Here is a 21,760-nt window from a genome sequence, read left to right as displayed (position 1 = left end):
TATTTGCAGAAATGTATTTGCATTTTCTCATTTATTTGCAGCAATACTACAAATTCTGGTTGTGACTTGGTACATATCCGGCTACAAGGGATTTACATATCCTGGTACAAGGTTATTCTACAACTCATATGGGATTTAGATTGAGTTGGGGATTTTACATATCCTGGTTTTCTTTTCATGACAGCCATATACAACTAGCGGCTACATCACTGCCAATTACGGGTACGAAAAAGGAGGTGCCAAAGAAAGCAAGCAAGATTGAGTTGGAAAGTGTGGCCGGTATGGTTGCAACTTCTACTGCAAGTGGTGGTAAATTTGACAAAAAATTACCAGGAGAGAAGCCTCCAAAGCACTCTGGGAAACATAGAAAGGTGGATATTAATTTTTTTTATATGTTCATTGTGTTAGAAACTGATTCAAATTAAATTTTGGTATATCTCAGTTTGGTCTTGCCATGGGAAATCTAATTTGTACCTGTCAAACTGAAATGAATTTTTTAATTCACAGACTACAATTTTATGTATTTTTTAAATTTAAATTGAATTTTAATAGAAAAGGCAAAAAATTGTTTAATTTTCTGAGTTTCGAAATTTACAAGGGTAAATTTGATATTACGAATGTCAGAGGTGAAAATACTTAATTTTGAGGTTTTTGAAGAGTATACATGAAATTCATGCATGGAATTTCCCCAAATTTTTATTCACCTAAAGGAGAACAACATTATTGTGGTTTAATCTGATTGGTACTGGTATGTATTAGTCAATACTGCAACAACTTGACTGGTACACTTATTTTTTTGGTATAATAGGCACATTTCCCTCTTTAATCTATGCTGTGTATTTGGGTAAATGTGTTTTCGAAATTTAGAAGGGCAAATATGATATTATGAATTGTAGAGGGGAAGTATGTAATTTATAGGTTTTTGAAGGGTATACATGAAATTCCCATAAACAGCAATATTGCGGTTTAATCTGTTTGGTACCAGTTTGTATTAGTCAATATTGCGATATTTTGAGTGGTACACTTGTCATTTGGTATAATAGGCACATTTCCTATTTTAATCTCTGCCAGTATTTTTTCCGCTGAATTATTCTTTTTATCTATTTTTTGACTGAACGAATAACAAAATATTATTATCTGAGTGCAGTTTCTACCAAATGTGGAGGGTAAAGGAATGGGATCTAAAGAGAAGCAACAAACAGACAAGATACTTAACAAGTTGCTCTCTAAGAGCTCGCATGAAATTCTTGATGTCAACAAGGTATGAAATTATTAAATTAACCCCTTGTATATTTTTATCTTGTAAAATGGAAAATATATTATCTGTTACATGTTTTTGACAATTTTTTAATTTATTTTTGTTTTGTTGTTTAGGCTATTACTATGTTTAATGTGAAGAAAGAGAAGCAAAGGAAGAGGGAAAAAGTATCAACAAACTGATATGAAAGATTTAATTTATGCCCCTGATAACTGACAAGTATCAAGAAAATCCTGCAAAATATAACCACCAATGTTCAAGGTGCTACAAAATAGGCTCATTTGCATTGTAAGCTTAGTTTAAGATATCGTCAAGGATAAAATAAAGAAATATTTATATTCCTATCATAGTGTATGGTGCCGTGGGTCCTGTCACTAAAGAGGAAACTGCAAAGATCTTATTTAAACTAAATAATTAATGGATGTATTTCAGTTGCCGCAATAACTTTTTCTTTTTGGGGGGAGTATAGATATTTAGTTCTCACAAGTTTATAAATAAGATTGTGCTTGCAAGTGACCTGGGGAACTAAGTGAGGTTTAACACCAAATGACAATAGGATTGGATATTTTTATGTCACTGTAGAATTGCTCGAGTATTTTCCTGAGCATGGCCCCCTCTTTGATAAGATGCTTATTAACATCAAGTAGCTGTTGTCTTGTTTCCTTGTGGTAGTAGCTAGGGAGCTCCTATTCAGCATTGTAATAATACGATTGGGAGGCAATAAGAGAACTCATCATCAATTTCTTTTGATTCTTTTTACTTTAGTATTACATCAGCTTCAAACTGTGACTTATTTGAACCTTTTTGAAGCTTATCTACTTTTAGTCATTCTTCAATTTGTTGGTTGATAAATTTTAGCCTTCATTCTTTATAACTTGTTTGGATTAAAACTGGTCTTTTACTTTTCGTTAAGGGCTTTTCAAAGCAATTTTTTTTTTTTTTTGGGATCATTTTTGTGAAGATGGACATCGCAGAGAGAGAGAAAACATGGATAGTTTTTGAAATTCGGGTCGCGGAGAAAGGAAGGGGTCAATTCGGATCAAAGAAAAATATTCTTTGAAAAAAATTGATTTGCAATTGCATTAATGCCGGAGTTTTGCAATTAAGAAATGAAATAAATTTCAATTACTCCATGTCAGCTGTTTGCAATTGCAAATCAATTGCATAAATTGGGATGTTTTAATATAGTATTAAGCTCTAAAGTTATCATTTGCTTTTATTATTGATGAACACATAATGAAGAAATTATTTAAAAAAAGTGATCAACATAATATTTCAATTCCCGTTGCAACGCACGGGCACTTGACTAGTTTTAAAAACTTATTACTCCTCCATTGAGTGATTTGGAAATTTAAATTTAATTTGTTGACTTTGTCATATGACCAAATTATGTATAGATTACATTAAACTTGAAACTTGAATACATAACTATATGAATGCTAGAAAATATATTATATATAAATAATTTTCACGGCTTTTACATTGTCATTTAAGCAAGTTGCCAATATATAACATACCTTTAAATTACTCCTGTGAAAGCATATTTATCTCGTGGCAATTTACGAAATATAAAACATTAAAAAGTAATCATTTAGTATAATGAGAGTTATAATCATGCTAAAATATTCAGCATTGCTAAGTGCAACATTTTTACCAAAATTATGCTGATTTATTTAAGTACCTAAGTTATTTCTGATACATGTATATATACAGAGGAGGGATCCACTAACACCGTTTTTTGGTGATACCGGATTACATCCTATATTTTCAAAGTCTAAACAATCGATCCAAACCGTTTAACATGATAGATATATTATAATATGCTTGCAGATCATATTTTACATTTTTTTTCCTAATTTTTTTTTTTTACTATTTATTAAGTTGGGTGCAAAAATTCAATGGCCTGAAAATAACGATTTTGCAAAATACTTAGGGTATGTTTGATTGGAGTAAGAATATGCTATTCTTAGAACAAGGCTATTCAGAATAGCTTGTTCTTTGTTTGAATATGATTGAATAGTTATAATAGTGAATTTAACTTTTTTGTCTTATTAGAATAGCATTTGCTCAAAAAGTTAGATTTGGCTATTCTAATAAGACAAAAACGGTGTAAGTGAATCCCTTCTCATATATATATATATATAGACACACAATATTATTGTAAGATAGTTTAACTTCGTATATACATTGCAGCGAACTTTATCATTAATTACTTTAGTGATGTAAAGCAACGAGAGTTCCAAAGAATATAAATATGATGTATTTATGAGAACAAGTGTACATATTTTTACTATTACAAATTATAATTCTGCTACATTATAACCTATTAGAATTTGATCAAAACAATTAGAACTGTGATTTTGTATAAACAATTTTATAATGAATTTTTTATTGAATTATAAATAGGCATACTATCTGGATTCTGGATCATACATTTTAGATTGAATGGTCCGGATAAGAATTAATAACACGAGACACCACACTGTTTAATCATCAATAATCTCATTGGTACGCATGTGCTGATGTGCTCTGAACTTTAGCCTTTTGTTTTGAAACATGCCCCATTTTTTATGATCCGACGGTCGATAATTAGCCGTTAGTAGAAAGAAATATTATCCTCGGTTATTATATATTTCCGACGCTGCTGTTGAGCAGTTGAGAACGAGATCTCATGTGATCAACAATATGTCCGCATTTTGTGGCCTTGGGAGTTTGCCTCCGTCATTGTGCAATGTGTACATAGTAACGATATACGTGATAAATTCATAAATAATTCGTATTTTAGTTGTTTTTTTTTTATGTTTTCGAACCGAATTCTGAATAAAACGCAAAAAATGTATAATATGTTGAATCCTAATAATTGTCTTTGCACCTCTATCCTCTCATTTATCCCCGCATTTAATTTCCATAACTGTCTTGGGAATTACAAAAACTCAGCACTGGTTTTTTTTTCTAAAGTATTAATCACCATGTATGGAAGTATTTATACCTATAAGGTAAATATTTTTTACATAAAAAATTCTTTCCAACCAAATCTCAAACTAAATGGGGGATTATACACGTTTTTAGAGGTGAATTTTTTTTTCTTCATTCAATCTCGTCCACATTTCTGACGATCTATGAGGAATTTTGTGAATCTAAAACCACGAACGTCTTCTACGCAATTTTATATTTCAAATGAGATCAATGATGACATACTTTCGGGCTCGTCGTTACACAAATATTTATACATGTACTTATAAGTACTTTTTACATATGACACTGAATATTTACACCTATGTGGTCAACTATTTTTGTCAGAGAAAAGTTAATGCATGGACAATTATGGAAGGTTAATATGGGGTCCCACTACTTTATTTGATGAAGGTTGACGCAGGACCATTGAGGGCTGGAAAAGAGGTGGTCATATCAAGTTACACATGTAAATATTAATATCTTATTTTGCAAGTATTAATATCTTATATTTTAGTATTTATACTTATGAAGGTTAACACATGACGAGTGTGACAACTAGAAAAGAGGAACCATATAATTAGTGGGGGCCATATATAGTACAATTTTCCTTTAATGGAAGTGCGGGATAAATGGGGGGATAGAAGTGTGGAGATGATTATAATTATTCAAATATCTTTTATTTGCGAATAAAACGCGAATCACGAATTATTCACGAAAAAATTGCGACTTTTGTTTTTATTTTGGGGGGGGGAGGGGGGGGGGGGGTTAGCTTCCTTGTTGTACCGAATTATATCCGAATAACGAATTTTTTATCTCGTCGAACTGAACCTGATTTTGTCTTTTACCATAAACATAATAATGAGCTGTTTTATTTTTTTTTGAAATCATGGGTTGGAGGTCAAGCCACCCAACACATTTTTAAACTCTTATGTATATTATAAAAGATTTCTCTACTTGTGGGTTTCGAACCCATGACCTCCCACATGAGAGTCATGTGCCTTTGCCACTAGACCAAAGACAAGTTATTATAATAATGTGTTGTTATCAATCAGCATTTAATCTATGTGTGAGACATTGTGGATCTAAAATTCAAATGGAATTCTTATATATTGAAAATTAAAAAAAGTTAGATTTTCATTATTCTCTCGAAGAATATAAATAAGATAATGTGTTGTTTAGAACAATGCGGAACTATTTTGTGTAAATTAGATTTAATAGAAAAGCTTCATTCATAGTTTTGTAAATTGGGTAATAAATACAAAGTATAATAACAAGAATACAAGATGCTGTAAAGAAACGAAAATCAGAATTGTTAAAGTATAACTTATTCTAAAAAAGAAGACAAAAAGTCCCCAAAACAATTAAACACACAATAGGCCATTTATAATTGTTCCACAAGGATAATTGGCGTTTGGTTGGTGCCTACTGACAGCGGGATTTGAGTTGGAATGTTTTGTTTGGTTTGGTAAAAACCAAGGAGAAAAGGAAACATTATCAGATGCAATCTCTCCAATCATTAAATGCCAGAACCCAAACTGGTAAATCAGCTCGCCTCCAATCAGCGTTAATTTTACGTCAAAAGCAGAGAGCTGGCAACGACAGCTCTCGACTCTGGACCCTGTTCGGACTAAATTTGGGTAAATATTTTAACAGAGCAGTTTTGGCTTCATGCAACTCAAAAACTGTAGAACCAAAACAGGACTGCATATAGTGAAAGAGCTGCATAAAGTCAAAAGTACTCTGTTAAAATCTTTACCCAAATTTTGTGCTCTTTTTTTGGGCTGCAAAACGGCAGACTTCCCTATCACCTATTGGGCCTTCCGCTTTCTTATAGATTCCTCGTCAGAACTCGCTATCAAACTATAACAGACAAACTTTCAAACAGGCCGAGGAGTTGAGAATTAGAGCGGTCTGATGAAGGGGGCGTTCGGAAACAAGCTTAATCCGCTTTCTTTAGCTTCTTTAGCCGCTTAATTCTACTGAATACTGGTTCTTTAGTGTGAATTAAGAAACACCTCTTTTAACTTTCTTATGCCTAGATCTTAATTATCTGTCCGGACTTTAAGGCACCCATACTCCTTCCTTTAACTTCCTTAGCAAAATTCACGGATTAAGACAACCGAACATCGGTTCCTTAGCGCTCCTTAAACTCTTAATCCTTCACTCTTAATCATTTGTTGTCGAATACAATTGTAAGATTTGTGAAGATTAAGTACACACTAAATTAGATGTTGACTGCTTATTGTATCAGAGGTGGATCTAAAGGTAGGTAGGGTGTTTAGCCATTTTAAGATTTTAAAATTTTAATCATGTATATTGAAATTTAATACAAATTTAATTGAAATTTAATTTTTTAAAATATTTTATATAGTTCAGTCTTCTAATTAAATTGTAGTTTAGTGATTAGAGTTTTATTTTGTGACGTGAAAAGTTGCGTTTAAATTTCATTTATTAAATATTTTGCATTTTAAATTTCATTTATTAAATATTTTGCATTTTAAATTTCAGGCTCCTATCAAGATTTATAGTTCTGCAATTTTGATTCTTGTGCTAAACTCGCGGTTCAGTTTGCTCCTCACATAGAGAAAATAAGAGCAAGATTGTATAGTCAAACTTTTCTACGAGTTAGTCAAAATAATTTGAAGTAATCTTCAGAGTTATCTTGAAAAAGAAGAGGGGCCCACCATTTTTTTTCTCTCCGATGTTGATTGAAAAAAAGAAGAGGGACCCACCATCAGTGACGTAGTCAGTTTTATCAGAGATAGAGATAGGCAAAATAAATTATTAAAAAATAGTTATTATTTTCTTTAATAAAAATTTAAAATTGTGAATGCAACTATTAAAAATGATTTTTTTTCTAAACAATTTGATAAAAAAAATCAGGTGAAAAATTAATTATTTTTACTATACTTTGTTTAAGGTGATTTTTGTGATAATTTAAAAATAAATGAATTTACTATACGTTAAAATTGTCAAATAGCGAGATATAATGATCTGAAACTCTAAAATTGAATGTTAAGACTCAAATAATTTCTAGATGCTCTTGATTCTCTGTGAACTAATATTTTTTTCTATTTTTATACGTAATGAATCAATACACTAAGTCAATTTAAAAAAAAAGTATTCAATTATCTTTTTTCTCTAAAGAGTCTCCGATTATTTTCTTTCCAAATTAACAGTTTTGTTAAATTCAAAATTGACACAAAATAAACCGAATCAAGCCACAACTAAAAGTAAATCGCGACAGGAATAGGCAATGGACCGAAATAGGGGTAAACAATAACCTAATTTTATACAAATATATATGTAATTTTCAAAATCCAGGAGTAGACCACCATCTCTCTCTCCGATGTTGATTAGATTTCAGTGTGGCAATGGGACTCACCATTTTTCTCTCTCTGTTTCCATTTGAAAAAAAAATGGCGATGGGACCCACCATTGCTCTCTTCTTGTCTCGGAAAGGAGAGGTGAGACTATAAGATAGAAAGGTGAGAGGTGAGACTGAGAGTGAGGGAAGCTTTAGCGAGGTGAGACTGAGTGCGAAAGGGTCGGAGAGGTGAGATAGAATCAGCGAAACTCGATGGACGACTCGGATCAGATCAGATTGATTCAGTTAGGAATGAATTATGTTGAGTACGAGCCGAGTTTGGACTCAACTTGAATTGAACTCAGCTCAATTTGTCTCATTCAAAAGCCCGAGTCAAAATCCATGAGTCGGCCCGACTCGTTTAGCAGGCCTACCTGCATTGGACCCACCCACCCCGAGTAGCAGTCAAAACTTCTCTCAGATACAAGAAGGTTCGTTCTCGTCAATGCAACACTCTCAAATGATTTTGTGATATATTTTATGTCGATATTTAAGTTGCCAGAATGGATATTTAAAGAGCTTAATAAGATAAAAAGAAACTTTTTTAAGCGGGGCCCCTAACAAGAGCATCGCAAAATGAGATCCTTAGGGTGTGCTCCAATTGAGGTTACGCGGAGGGAGAGGAAGGAAAATACACTGTGCGGAGGTGAACGGTGCCTCAGACCGCAGCTGCCCGAAGGTTTCACATGCTCCAGAACTGAAGAAGCGGAGAGGAAGTGGAGGTGAACGCGTACTGTGCGGAGGTGAACGCGTAGTAATTTTTAGCGACAATCTTCACCCCCAAATCGGGGTGTAAGAATTACTGTTTGGGGTGAACGTCTTCCTTCCCCTTCCATTAATGAAGGATTTCACCCTCAATTGCAGAGCACACTCTTACTTCCACAAAATAATAACAAACATCATGAGAAGTTGATAAAAGTTTGGAATGAGTACACTACAGCTGTACAGCAGAATATATGTAGAAGTAATTACACGAGAAAAGTTTGGGTCCGAAGCACATCAAAAGCAAATTAGGGTTTGATGGGCATCAGAGCTGTCTAGTTCATTGTAAGATTCACGCGCGCTCTGTTCTAGGATTCATACGTACATATTTTAAAACGTATTGGACAGTTTTCATGCCTATCAGATCCAAATTTGCTATGATGAGCATTGGACCCAAGTTGCACTACAGTACACTAGTTAATTTTTTTGTTCTCGTACAGCTAAATTCAATGCTCATGAATTCGAATCTGCATCACCCCAGGTACCTGAGGTGCAAGTGGTGAATCTGGATCATTCATTTCACTTGGTACGAATCTCAAAGCAGGTCTCCTATAGCCTCAACAGCTACCGGATTGAGTTTAGCCTAAATGAAATTAATCTGAGCCGTCCATTTTTATTAATTTCACCTTAGATACCGGGGGGATACGGACTCCATGAGTTCAGTGTTGTTTCCTTTTTCTCTATTTTTTTCAATCTTTTGGTTCTTGAATACATTGTACATTTGTATCATAAGTTCTCAGGTAAATAGGTGCCGTAACGCACTCTTTCATATATTTATAAAGATAGTATAAAAGAAAGAAAAAAGAAAGAAAAAAAGAAAGATGAAATAAATCATAAAAGAAAAGTAAAAAAAATGAAATTGAAATTGAAAGAATTAAAAACACTATTAGAGCGCTCCATTACTCACATATAGGGGTGCACAAAAAATTCGAGATTCATGATTCAATTTGAGTTTGATTCGAAAAAGTTTGAAAAAAATTCTATTCCAAAATAATTTGGTTCGAAATTAATTCAAATCAGTTCGATTTGAAATTAATTTAATTTCGAATTCGAACCAGAACAAGTTCGATTCGATAGGTTAGCGAATTGTTTTTGATTCGAGATTGTTTTTGGTTCGCGAATTGTTTTTGCTTCCAAGCTTTGCAAATTGCTTGCATTTAAATGTATTGTTTTTTGGGCCAGTCGCTTAGGCCCATGTAATATTTAGATCTTTTATTAATATCAAAAGCCTACGGGATTCTCCTTACAAAAAAAAGAATTGTTTTTGTCTCCTCTCTCCTCTCGCTCTCGCTCTCGTTCTCCCTCTCGCCAGGATCCTTTCTTCCTCTCGCTCTGTCCGCTCCGTCCGCTGTCTCCTAAACCAGTATTCTTTTTAGCCGTCGTCTCTCCTTCGTTCCGTCTCCTCTCTCCGACCGATCTCCTCCGCTATGTATCACAGGGTTAGACTCTGCCTCAATTTCGAACTGCTGTATTCATTTAACTAAATTGCTCTCAATTTCGAACTAATTTCGAATCAAATCGAACTAGTTCGAATTATACCGAACCAAATTCGAACTGGCCTTTTAGGTTTGAAATATATTTCAATTTCGAACTGGGTTTGGTTCGAAATAATTTCGATTTTGAATTCAAACTAGGGCGGATTCGATTTAGTTCGGTTCGTTTGCAGCCCTACTCACAGAGGAGCCGATCGCAAATCACAGAGGAACCGATCAAGGATTGAGTGCTCCATGAGTCATGGGAAAGGCAATGAATTCAATGTTATTAAATGCGGTTCCTATGCGGTATGCGGAACGCCCCGCATATGCGGACATATATATGTAGATTTTAAAATGATAATTTATATATATAAAAACAAGTATGTAGTAATATGCAGTCATATGTGGCCATATGCAGTATGCGGTAATATGAGGTTATATACGATCAAATATGCGGTAGTAATATATTAGGCCGCATATGCAGAATCGCATATATTAACCGCATACATATTTCTAGACGGATTACAACCGAATATGCATATGCAGCTGCATAGACCGCATTTTATTACACTGAATGAACCAAATGCCCATTACCAGAAGCTGATTCTGGTAAATTGGGCAATATCGTACCCGTGCTTGCTGATAACCAATTTTTTTATGCTTGATTTGTATTTATATTCATCATTTTTCTTATAAATTTTTGTAATATATATAGTTACTTTTGAAGAAGGCAATATCGTCCACATGTATGTTAAAAGTTCTTTTTACAAATCTTAATACTGATCAAACGTATATGATCGGATATTCGATCAAATTTGGTTTGATACCCATCAGACCGCTTCTGATTTCATTGAGCACGAGTGCAGTGTAATATTAGAACGAATAAAATTTGAAAAAAAAAATTTAGGTAATTCTATTAACAAAAGACGAATATTTACTTGTCTATAAATAAATTTAAATTTGCAATTCAATTAAAATATGATATTTACTGCCTTCTGATCTATCATGTGCATTGTAATGGTCTGAATTAAACGGTCACTGTACATTATCATAAGATATTCAAATTCTAATTCAATAGGTGGACCATTTAATTGGTTTTATTTGAACACATGTTTATCCGTCTCTGTGATTATCAAATGAAATTTATTTGTTTTCTAATTATCGCTAGCTAGTATATTAAGAGCATCACATCTCAGCAACTTAAAATAATTATTAATTATTTTAAAAAAATTTAGATCTCTAAATTTCTAACTCTCTCATCTCTGAAATTAATTTTAGAGGTTCCATTAAACCATATCAGCAACAAATTAAAAATGAGAAATAATTTGAGCCAATTATTTAATCAGCATAGAGTTTATAAATAATTTCTTAATAAAAACCTTTACTGTATAGTTTCTAAATAAGAAACTCTTCTACATCTTTGAAATTGAATTAGAAACTGCCATATCAAATTAAAAACTCTAATAATATCAGAGATGTAGATGCTCTTAACACTTACAATGATCATTGTAATGTAATAGTAGGATTATTTTTTTTAAAGTTTAGATATAGAAGAGAGAAAACATAATCTATATATTACGGTAAACATTTTCTCTTTTCTACCATGATATCACCTTTTTTTTTCCTTTTAATAATAATATTTTTTTTTGAAAATTTTGGTTGCAAATATTCAGAAAAAAAAAATGATTTACGATTTTGAAAAAAAAAACGTGAATATGGGCTCAACCACTAATTACTATTTTTGGAATAGGGATCAAAATGTATCGAATATGATGCGACCTTAGTACTTTATTATTCATCGAGGCTTATGACATACGATGAAATCCGCTGCTATTATTTTTCCATGAACAATAACTCTGCTATCTCTGTTTTTCTGAATCCAACCGTTTAATTTTTTTCGGAAACGAATCTCAAAGCAACTTTTTTCAAAACTTTTCTGTGCACGCATTTCGAAATAATTCAATGATTGAATTTAAAAAAACAGAGATGGCAGGAACACTGTTTATACACAAGAATAACAACAGATTTTGAGATATGATCATATGAAACATACTAACAATTATCACAAATAGAGAAGCAATGTATATAATAAAAAATGATAGACTATTTAATTAATATTTAATTAAAAGAAAATTAAGGACGGTTTATCTCCTCTATTTATTGGAAAATATCGAAAGGAATTGAATCATAGACTTTTTTTGAGGCGCGTGTCCGTTTAAATTCAACCAATTTTGTCTAAGAGAAAAAAAGGTGAAACGATTAAAATCAAGGACAATATGCTATTGTTTTAAAAATTATGTCTTATTTTTTAAACAGTAACAATCTAGATATATACTTATTTAAGTGTGACAAGTAGAGAAATTACACATTTTTTAAAACATTTTATATATTTTTTCTTTTGTTAATAAAGGATAAAATGAGTATTTCATAAAGAGAAAAGATAATGTCTCCCGGGCTACAGTCCTCCAAAAATCCCTGTGTATAAAAGTCTTCTCTTTTTAGCTTAGTTCTGACGCGTTTTTAACTGCCACAACTGCCATAATTTCAATTGCTATAATTTCAAGTACAATATGTATGTTTACAGAATTATATGTGTATGTTTATAGGATAATATGTGTATGTTTACAGGATAATATGTGTATGTTTACAGGATATTATGTGCATGTTCACATAAGGTGGTCCCCAACAGCTGTCACGCGTTTTTAACAGCTTTCACGCATTTTTATGTTTACAGGATTTGTTGAATTAGTTTACAGGATTTAGTATTGATGTTTACATGATTTAGTATTGATGTTTATAGAATTAGTTGAAAAATATTCGGGGATTTTTGGGAAACTGGAGTTGGGGGACTGTTAGCTGCTTCCTTTCATAAATGTAACAAGAGTTTCAGTAGAATATACATTAAAATGGATAAATTTGAGAGTTTTTAAAATTTAGAAAAGTAAATATAATATTATGAATTTTTGAGGAAGAAATATGCAATTTTGATGTTTTTAAGGAGTATACATGAAATTCCTTCTCTTTGAATTTTTTCTACTTTCTTTACTGAATATTAAAGGAGCAATCCAGTTAGAGATACAAATTGCTACATGCCGTGCGCATTATTTCATAGTGTGATAGAACTGATTCACGTGTTGATTGTGTTATGTTAATTTGTATAGAATAATCTTAACATATGAATGAACACAGTATGTGACACGTGAATTATGATAAACATGTTGTATTGTGCTACGACAGTTCAGTGTTGCACCATGACATATTTAATCAAAGCGAGTCGATTTTACATTTCTATATTAAATTATTAAATAATGAAAAATATCATAAAAAAGTAATAACATTTTAAATAATAAATTATTAATAATAGTTTTATATTTCTTTTATTACCTACAAATTTAAATTGGCCCCCGCTTTTTAATTCCATTACAGTAATAAAATATTAATATGCATTGATTTTGGACACAATTAAAATCTTTTAATGAGTGACCGAATGATTTTAAATTGCATTAAAATTTATGCGCCACGTATCAAAATTGTAGAACATATGTATATAATTATAATTTTTTATTTATATTTCTTGATCCATCTGTCACGGCCCGATTTTTTTAAAAATACCCATTAAAAAAATTAATTTAATAAAAATAACCAGATCTGAACAGAAATTTTAAAAATACCCAAACCGCGGATTTTTTCCGCGCTCCGGAATTTTTATTCCGGGCCGCGGAAAAAATTCGCGCCCCGAAAAAAAAAAAAATTTAATTTTTGAGCCCGAGCGTGGATATTATCTGCGGGCCGGATTTAAAAATAATTTTTTTTTTTTTTTTTTAGTTTGGAGAAAAAAAAAATATTTTTTTGGTCCAACTTTACACCTCTGGTTAACATATCAAAACACCTTCAAAAATTATAAAAATTTACCGACATGCATTCTTGACTTCATAGAATAAGACTGTAAAGTTTCATACAAAATCTCAAAACAGATTGTGAGATATCGGCTCTCAAAAATTGCCCGAACTGCTGAAGGAGTGCTTCTGACCCCAACTTTGCACATCTGATTAACATACCAAAACAACTTCAAAAATCATGAAAATTTTCCGACATACATTCTTGACTTCATAAAATAAGACTGTGAAGTTTCATACAAAAACTCAAAACAGATTGTGAGATATCAGATCTCAAAAATTGCCCGAACTGCTGAAGGAGTGCTTCTGACCCCAACTTTGCACATCTGATTAACATACCAAAACAACTTCAAAAATCATGAAAATTTGCCGACATGCATTCTTGACTTCATAAAATAAGACTGTGAAGTTTCATACAAAAACTAAAAACAGATCGTGAGATATCGGCTCTCAAAAATTGCCCGAACTGCTCTAAAAAAAAGTTGGGCTCGGAAGCACTCCTTCAGCAGTTCGGGCAATTTTTGAGAGCCGATATCTCACGATCTGTTTTGAGTTTTTGTATAAAACTTCACAGTCTTATTTTATGAAGTCAAGAATGCATGTCGACAAATTTTCATGATTTTTGAAGTTGTTTTGGTATGTTAATCAGATGTGCAAAGTTGGGGTCAGAAGCACTCCTTCAGCAGTTTGGGCAATTTTTGAGAGCCGATATCTCACAATCTGTTTTGAGATTTTGTATGAAACTTTACAGTCTTATTCTATGAAGTCAAGAATGCATGTCGGTAAATTTTCATGATTTTTGAAGGTGTTTTGATATGTTAACCAGAAGTGTAAAGTTGGACCAAAAAAATAATTTTTTTTCTCCAAACTAAAAAAAAAAAAAAAAAAAATTTAAATCTGGCCCGCGGATAATATCCGCGCTCGGGCTCAAAAATTATTTATTTATTTTTTTTTTTCGGGGTGCGAATTTTTTCCGCGGCCCGGAATAAAAATTCCGGAGCGTGGAAAAAATCCGCGGTTTGGGTATTTTTAAAATTTCTGTTCAGATCTGATTATTTTTATTAAATTAATTTTTTTAATGGGTATTTTTAAAAAAATCGGTGTCACGGCTGTCGAGTATTTCCCTTTACAATATTATAACTTTATAACTAAACAGCTTCCATTATTCATTTATAATGTATATTTACAAGATGTAAAATTTAAATGATTCCTTTAGATTTCACATTAATTTAATTGTAATGCTATAATAGAGGCTACGGACGCCTCCAGGATAAATTTTTATTTTTAGAAATTTAAAATTAAATTATCGGAAAAGAGATGAATTATTTTTTAATTAAATAGATAAGACCAAACTAATATTTCAATCAATAGAGATAAATATTGGGTACATTAATTTGCAGTGTCTTTGTCACAAAAAATTCAAAAGACTAATGTAACATAACTATTGACGAGCGTAACTAGAAAATTGAGATTGAGGAGCTGTAATAATAAGTGTTATGTAATTTTAATTTATGAGAAGAGCTGCTAGTAATAAATTTTGCAAAAAATTAAATACTTTAAAGAATAATAATATAAAAAATTAATTTATGGGAGGTGCTCAGCACCCTTTTTCATATATGATGTTTGGCCCCCTCCTCCCCTGCTTTTTCTTTCTTGAATTCATTAAAGAGAGACCAATAAGATCAAATGATTAGTTGTCTCATAAATAATTTAGTCTCATTTGATTTTACACATTGTGTGTCGTTGGTATGATAACTGTGAAAATCAGTGGATTTGTACCATTGTTTCAGTTTAAAAAAAAAAAAATCAATATATCTTTTCTGACAAATTAATTTTTTAATTTCTAAAAAATAAAACATTTTGCCTGCAAGGTAGGGGTGAAAACGGATCGGATACGGATCGGATAGTGGTAAAACCATATCCGTATACGTTTTATTTTTCGGATACAGATACGGATCAGATATTAGACGGATACATACGGATCGAATATCGGATATCCATAAATATATACATAAATATTATCATAATTTATATTAAACTATATGTTGTATTTATATTATTCGAATACGGATAATTAAAATTTAAAATTATATCTGTCCGGATATTCGGATATGGGATATCCGATATCTAATAGGAGTTAGGCTGGGGTGCTATGGATAGCATAGTGACCTCTATGCTATGGCTCAATATTCGAGTTTTCAAAATCCAAATGGTCGATCTGAACTGTTCATCTTATTCTCCATATTAATATCTGCTTGGAGACCAAATTTTACATTTTTCTGAATTTTTTTACTATTTATTAAGTATTTTACAAAATTGTTGATTCAACGGTGGCTGCATAAAACAGTAAAACCGTTGGATTAGCGATTTTCAAAGTGGCTTAATAAATAGTAAAAAAATTCAGAAAATTATAAAATTTGGTCTCCAAGCAGATATTAATATGGAGAATAAGATGAACGGTTCGGATCGACCGTTTAAATTTTGAAAACTCAAATATTGAGCCGTAGCATAGAGGCCACTATGCTATCCATAGCACCCCAGCCTAACTCATCTAATAGATACGAATACCGGAATACGGAACCGAATTCGATCGGATAATATCCAACACGTTTTCACCCCTACTCCAAGGCTCGCTAACCTCCTTGTCCGTTACTATTTGGAACACACAATGCTTGAAAAAAACACCAACAGCCGAAAAGAGAGAGGGGCGACGAGCACATAAAGGTACCAGAGACTGAGAAAAAAAAAGAGATGGCGACCGGTGAAGCTTTGAGAAGAGGATTGGGGGACGAGGTACAGCGGTGGGCAGCGATGAAACGTGTGGGAGTGACCCTGAGGTACATGACGGAGTTTGGTTCCAGGTGCAAGCAGAAAAACCTATTGATCTCAGCGCAGTTTCTACACAAACAGTTGCCGATCAGGCTTGCCAGAAGAGTCATAGAATTAGAGAGATTACCCTTTGGCTTGTCTCAGAAGCATCCCGTTCTTAAGGTACCTTATTCTTCTTTTATTTATTTTTTTGTACTGGTAGCGGGGAGGGAGAGAGAGGGAATTGTTCATGTAATAAATTGGATTCTAGCAAGGCTGATTCTTTTGAGTGCAGAATATCTCATAGAGTTGTTTTATTCCATTTTAACAGTAGCTAATATACATTGTTTATTTATTTGACTATGATGGTATAGTCAAATTGGTAAAAAACAGAATGTTATGGTCAAAATTCTGCACAAAATCAGAATTTCTGGGTTAAAGCCTGGAATTTCTGATACTTAGGGGCTATTTCTCTTTAATGCTTTGATATGGTAGGTGAGGGATTGGTACCTTGAATCGTTTCGGGACCTGAGATCCTTCAAAGAAATAAAAACTGTGGAGGATGAGGTGGCATTTATGCAACAAATAAAAGCCATTAAGAGGAGGCACAACAATGTGGTCCCCACCTTGGCACTCGGTGTTCAGCAACTGAAGAAGGAATTGGACCCCAAGTTTTTTTCTTCTGACTTGGAGGAAATAAACCAGTTCCTCGACCGGTTCTACCTCTCGCGCATTGGCATCCGAATGTTAATAGGTCAGTTCATGGATTTATACCAGTGCACCTAAATTGAATCTCATAAATATGGATATTTTCATGCCTTATTTTATATTCTTGGTTTAAAATGGCATGGGAAAAAGGTTCAGGCTCAGTAAGTCAGTTTGGTATCTTTTTTATTTTTTATTTTTTTTATTTTTGCGAATAGAAGAAATTCTCCTGCCATATATACTTAAAATTTGAAAAATAAAATTACCCTTCTTTGAGTATATGAGTATATTAATTGGAACTTTTAAATTATTTATAATCTTTAACCTAAGGTCTGGTTGGTTATTCATAATTCAATCTCATCTTCTGGAAGTATGTGCTAATATGCGAAGTTTCACTGATAATGAAATTCATTGTTATTGTTTCTGATGCAAAGCATTATTTTCCATTGTATTTTAGATCTGGGAATCAGTAGAATAATAGGTTGCATGCTTTTTATGTAGGTACTCAGCCTTATATTATTTCAGTCTTTTGCGCATCTTTCTATTGTTAATACAGTTTTAAATGATTGAGGTGTAAGAATGGCAAAAACAAGGTTTATACTACAGTAAAGTTTTCCTTGGAACCTTGGAAAATTTTGGAATATAGGCAACTCATTTTGAATTTTTATAATAATTTTTTTCTCAATTTCAAAATAAAACATAAACGTGTACCTACGTCACAACGCATAACCATTCTTGGGCTTATCATTAATTATCATATTCCTTTTTGGGCTGTATCGCTTATTTCAGGATTTTACATGGGTACTTTTAAAAATGCCCTATCTGATATGAGTATCCAATAATTTTGTTTAAAAATATTGGCCTTTCTGAGTTGGCAATATGTAAGCATAATGCTAAAAGAGCCTATAGATTTATTTGTCCTTTGTGATATTTAATTGCCCTGTAGTATTACAACTTGTTACCATGTAAACAAATTCTTATTGGCACCTTTGTAGGAAAGAGCTGAGTTTGCAATTATTTTTTCATATATCTTATTTTGGTCAAGTGCATGTAGGAAGTGCCAAACCCTTTCTTTTTTTTTATCAGAAAGGACAAGTACAAACTAGGCATAAATTTTCTCTCGAGTACAATTGGCTTTGCAAAACTAAAATATTATGCCATCAATCCCTTTGAAGAGGTGGTTGTGCAATTCATTTCATTTAAGTTTAATCCAAATCAACCACAATTATACTAAACTTCAACCAGCTTTTTCTTAAACCTAGATTACCTTGACCAATTTGCTCTTCACATAGGCACTAACTAACCAAAAGAGGGTGTCAGAGAAGAGAGATTATCATTCACTTTTTGATCTAATTTAATTTCTAAATTGGTGTGCCAGATTTCAGAGAGTAATGCTTTTGTATACTTAATTGACTAATAAACATTCAAATTTCAAAATTTAGGGCAACATGTGGCATTGCACGATTCAGACCCAGAACCGGGCTGCATTGGTCTGATAAATACAAAACTATCTCCAGTGCAAGTAGCACGAGTAGCTAGTGAGGATGCTCGCAGTATTTGCATGCGCGAGTATGGATCTGCACCTGAAGTTAACATATATGGTGACCCCGGCTTCACTTTCCCGTGAGCATCTCTTTATGTAGTATAACTCAGACTTCCGCAACAATAGTACAAAGACAATTGCAATTTTGCCACCTATTAATCAAATGGTCTGGAAATTTATAACCAGGAGAGCTGCTCGACTCTTGACCTTAATTGGTAATCAGAAAAAAAAATTCAAAGTATTTCAAGTCCAACAATTTTATTGCTCTTTTCTTTGTTATTTATTTATTTATTTTGACTTGAATCCCTTAGACCTATGAATATTTACCAGTCTATAGGTACTTAATTTTAGTCGTAGAATTATTTGGAATTGCATATGCCAAAAGGCCCATGAAATACAATATGGGTAGAGAAAAAGGTGACAATGACTAAGTACCCAATCCTGCTGAAAAAAGCAATATGAAAGGCATGGCAGGTCAACTATATTTAAGATATCTGAGATTAAAATGGTAATATGTTGGCTGACTCGCTTGTTAATACCAGCAAGGATGGCTCTTGGAAATTCATGAACATACCTCATATATATTTACAGATTAAAAAAATATAAAGAAGTTCAATATCGTTTTATGAAAGAAACATTGTTAATTTATAGTGCTGGCTGAATAGAGAAAGCACGAACCTCCTTTTTTTTTTCTTTAATTTGATGGACTGTTGATAAATAAAGTTTCCAATTGGTGTGATGCAGGTATGTGGCATCACATTTGCATCTAATGATATTTGAGTTGGTAAAGAACTCCCTTAGGGCAGTTCAAGAGAGGTGCATGGACTCTGACAAAGATGCCCCACCTATCAGAATCATTGTTGCAGATGGACTTGAGGATGTCACTATCAAGGTGTGTCCTCCTTCCACTCTCCAATATGCACTCATTCAAAATACACACACCCCAATTAACAACCCACCCACTTACACACATCCCCAAGTGTTGGTACGAAGTAGTATACATGTATACCAACTCCCCTTGTGCTACTCATGCTGTTTTAGCATGACCCTGTATTGTTTAATTTTTTTTTTATTTTGTCTTGTTGGAATTAGTTTCACATTTATGGGTAAATTGAGGTTAATTTTGGTCAAGTGTAGGGAAGTAGATTGTGATTACAACTAGGCTAAATTGGCCGTGATTGATCTTTAATTTAGTCTCACAATCGGAAACTTAATTTTCCTTTTAAGAAAAATAGGGAAAGAATTTCACAATTGTGAACTAATACCATTATGGAATGCCTGCATCTCCAGATATCAGATGAAGGAGGTGGAATTCCGAGAAGTGGACTTACGAAGATGTTCACTTACCTGTACAGCACTGCAAAAAACCCACTTGACGAAGATTACCTAGTTGCAGATCCCGAAGGTGCAGTAAATATGGCTGGGTATGGTTATGGCCTTCCTATAAGCCGACTTTATGCGAGATACTTCGGTGGTGATCTCCAAATTATATCTATGGAAGGATATGGTATTTCAAACTCAACTTTTTATTTTTTATGGTTGAACTGGTATTACATACAAACTGCTCGAGTCAACTGAGTTGTGCATATGTACCAGGTGTACTTGGCTATGGGTTCTCTGTTTCCCATTTTTATAAGTTTTTGTGTGCTTAATTAAAAAATTTAGGTCAAACCAATGCAAACTTGGGTCTCTGTGAAGGCCTAATTGAAAATTGGTGGGATTTGACTGGGAAAACTTATATAGTATATTTCATGTTTAATGAACTTTAACTAGGGGAACTTTGCCCTGTTCGGCCCACTGATGGGAATGGGTGTGGGCATAGGAAAAGTGAAAATTTGAAGTGCTTTTTACTGTTCATGTGGGGAATTTTTTTTTATTCTTCCCACGCGAACAGTAACGCAAGCGAACACGCCCTATTTCGTGTTTAGTGGGTTTAAATGGGGGGAAAGTTTCTATTTTTTCAAAACCTGAAATCAATTTTGTTTCAAGAGTTTAAAATCCCGATTGAGCCATAAATGTGCGATAATGAGCCTTCTTCATTTGGCAAAGAAAATTGTACCCTTTTTTTTTGTAGTAGGTAAAATACCTATGTTCAAATATTATTAAACAAACAATAAGAAGTTTACAAGAAGAAAAGAAAAAGAAAAAGGCATACAACCACCAAAATAAAACGAAGAGAGAAATGAGAAGACGAAAACCAAAACAAGACAGCCATGATGTTATAATACTTATTGCACCAAAATAAAGTTGCAGTATTGATCTTCTCTTAATTTCTTTATTATACCTCCAATGTTGTCAAAATGTACTTTATTTTAATTAAATTGACTTTTTTTTTTCTTGCCTTTTGTTCAATTCTTTGTAGGTACAGATGCTTACCTACATTTGTCTCGACTTGGAGACTCAGAAGAACCCTTGCCATGATTCCAAAATGTGTTCTTTAGTTTGTTTTGTACCATTTTGCTAAATTTAGTGGAAAATAGAGGGCGAAAGGCATAATAAAAATATTGCACAGTAAATTGCAGAAACTACCTCATAAGTTTCTCAAATTCTTGCAAACCCGCTCCTTGCAACAATCTAAATTAGCGAAAAAGTAAAAGTAGTTGGAAAAAATATTGTGAATTTCGTTTAAGAGGGATGAACAAGCGCCAAAAAGCCCCTTTCTTTCATTTAGCCATCTCTAGGATTAAAAACGTGCGATTTTAAAAGAGGTATAATGGTCATTTCCAATTGTATAGTAGGCTGATGATAAATTAATATTTTGAAAGTCAGTTAAATAAAAAGAGTCCATTTTTAGTGCACCCATTAAAATTTTGAGGAAATTGGTTATTTGCCACTCCAAAACCTTAAAATTTGAAAAATGCCACCCCGAAATTAGAAATCATTTTAATGTCACTTTAAACTTAGTTAATTTTTAATTTTGTCGCTCCAAATAATTAATGACTAAAATATCCTCATCATCTCTTTTCTCTCTATCTTTCTTTGAATTTTGTT

The 21,760-nt window shown here is 32.7% G+C and overlaps 2 protein-coding genes across 2 annotated transcripts; both read left to right on the top strand.

Annotated features, from left to right (window-relative positions):
* Positions 1-113: 113 nt before the first annotated feature.
* On the top strand, positions 114-1,574 carry LOC144565872 (ribosome biogenesis regulatory protein homolog). The gene is made up of 3 exons (XM_078315720.1): positions 114-371; positions 1,148-1,261; positions 1,375-1,574. The coding sequence occupies exons 1-3, from the start codon at positions 129-131 to the stop codon at positions 1,438-1,440; spliced, it is 423 nt and encodes a 140-aa protein (XP_078171846.1). The 5' UTR covers positions 114-128; the 3' UTR covers positions 1,441-1,574.
* A 14,806-nt stretch (positions 1,575-16,380) lies between these two features.
* On the top strand, positions 16,381-21,359 carry LOC144565719 (pyruvate dehydrogenase (acetyl-transferring) kinase, mitochondrial-like). The gene is made up of 6 exons (XM_078315538.1): positions 16,381-16,704; positions 17,017-17,275; positions 18,669-18,849; positions 19,514-19,661; positions 20,060-20,276; positions 21,132-21,359. Exons 1-6 carry the CDS (start codon positions 16,465-16,467, stop codon positions 21,188-21,190), a joined length of 1,104 nt encoding a protein of 367 aa, XP_078171664.1. The 5' UTR covers positions 16,381-16,464; the 3' UTR covers positions 21,191-21,359.
* The last annotated feature ends 401 nt before the right edge of the window (positions 21,360-21,760 follow it).

The sequence above is a fragment of the Carex rostrata genome, chromosome 14 (genome assembly GCF_964058835.1).
Source record: "Carex rostrata chromosome 14, lpCarRost1.2, whole genome shotgun sequence".
Lineage (NCBI taxonomy): Eukaryota > Viridiplantae > Streptophyta > Magnoliopsida > Poales > Cyperaceae > Carex > Carex rostrata.
The sequence above is the reverse complement of the archived record's forward strand: the minus strand, read 5'-3'. Positions and strand labels throughout refer to the sequence as shown.

What these genes read in the sequence shown, in the direction of transcription:
- LOC144565872 (XM_078315720.1), top strand. Translation starts at nt 129, where the DNA reads ATGGGATTTAGATTGAGTTGGGGATTTTACATATCCTGGTTTTCTTTT. An exon ending in ACTCTGGGAAACATAGAAAG is followed by an intron (nt 372 to 1,147) that starts GTGGATATTAAT and finishes ATCTGAGTGCAG; the next exon opens with TTTCTACCAAATGTGGAGGG. An exon ending in AAATTCTTGATGTCAACAAG is followed by an intron (nt 1,262 to 1,374) that starts GTATGAAATTAT and finishes TTTGTTGTTTAG; the next exon opens with GCTATTACTATGTTTAATGT.
- LOC144565719 (XM_078315538.1), top strand. Translation starts at nt 16,465, where the DNA reads ATGGCGACCGGTGAAGCTTTGAGAAGAGGATTGGGGGACGAGGTACAG. An exon ending in TGGCATCCGAATGTTAATAG is followed by an intron (nt 17,276 to 18,668) that starts GTCAGTTCATGG and finishes TTCAAAATTTAG; the next exon opens with GGCAACATGTGGCATTGCAC. An exon ending in TATATCTATGGAAGGATATG is followed by an intron (nt 20,277 to 21,131) that starts GTATTTCAAACT and finishes AATTCTTTGTAG; the next exon opens with GTACAGATGCTTACCTACAT.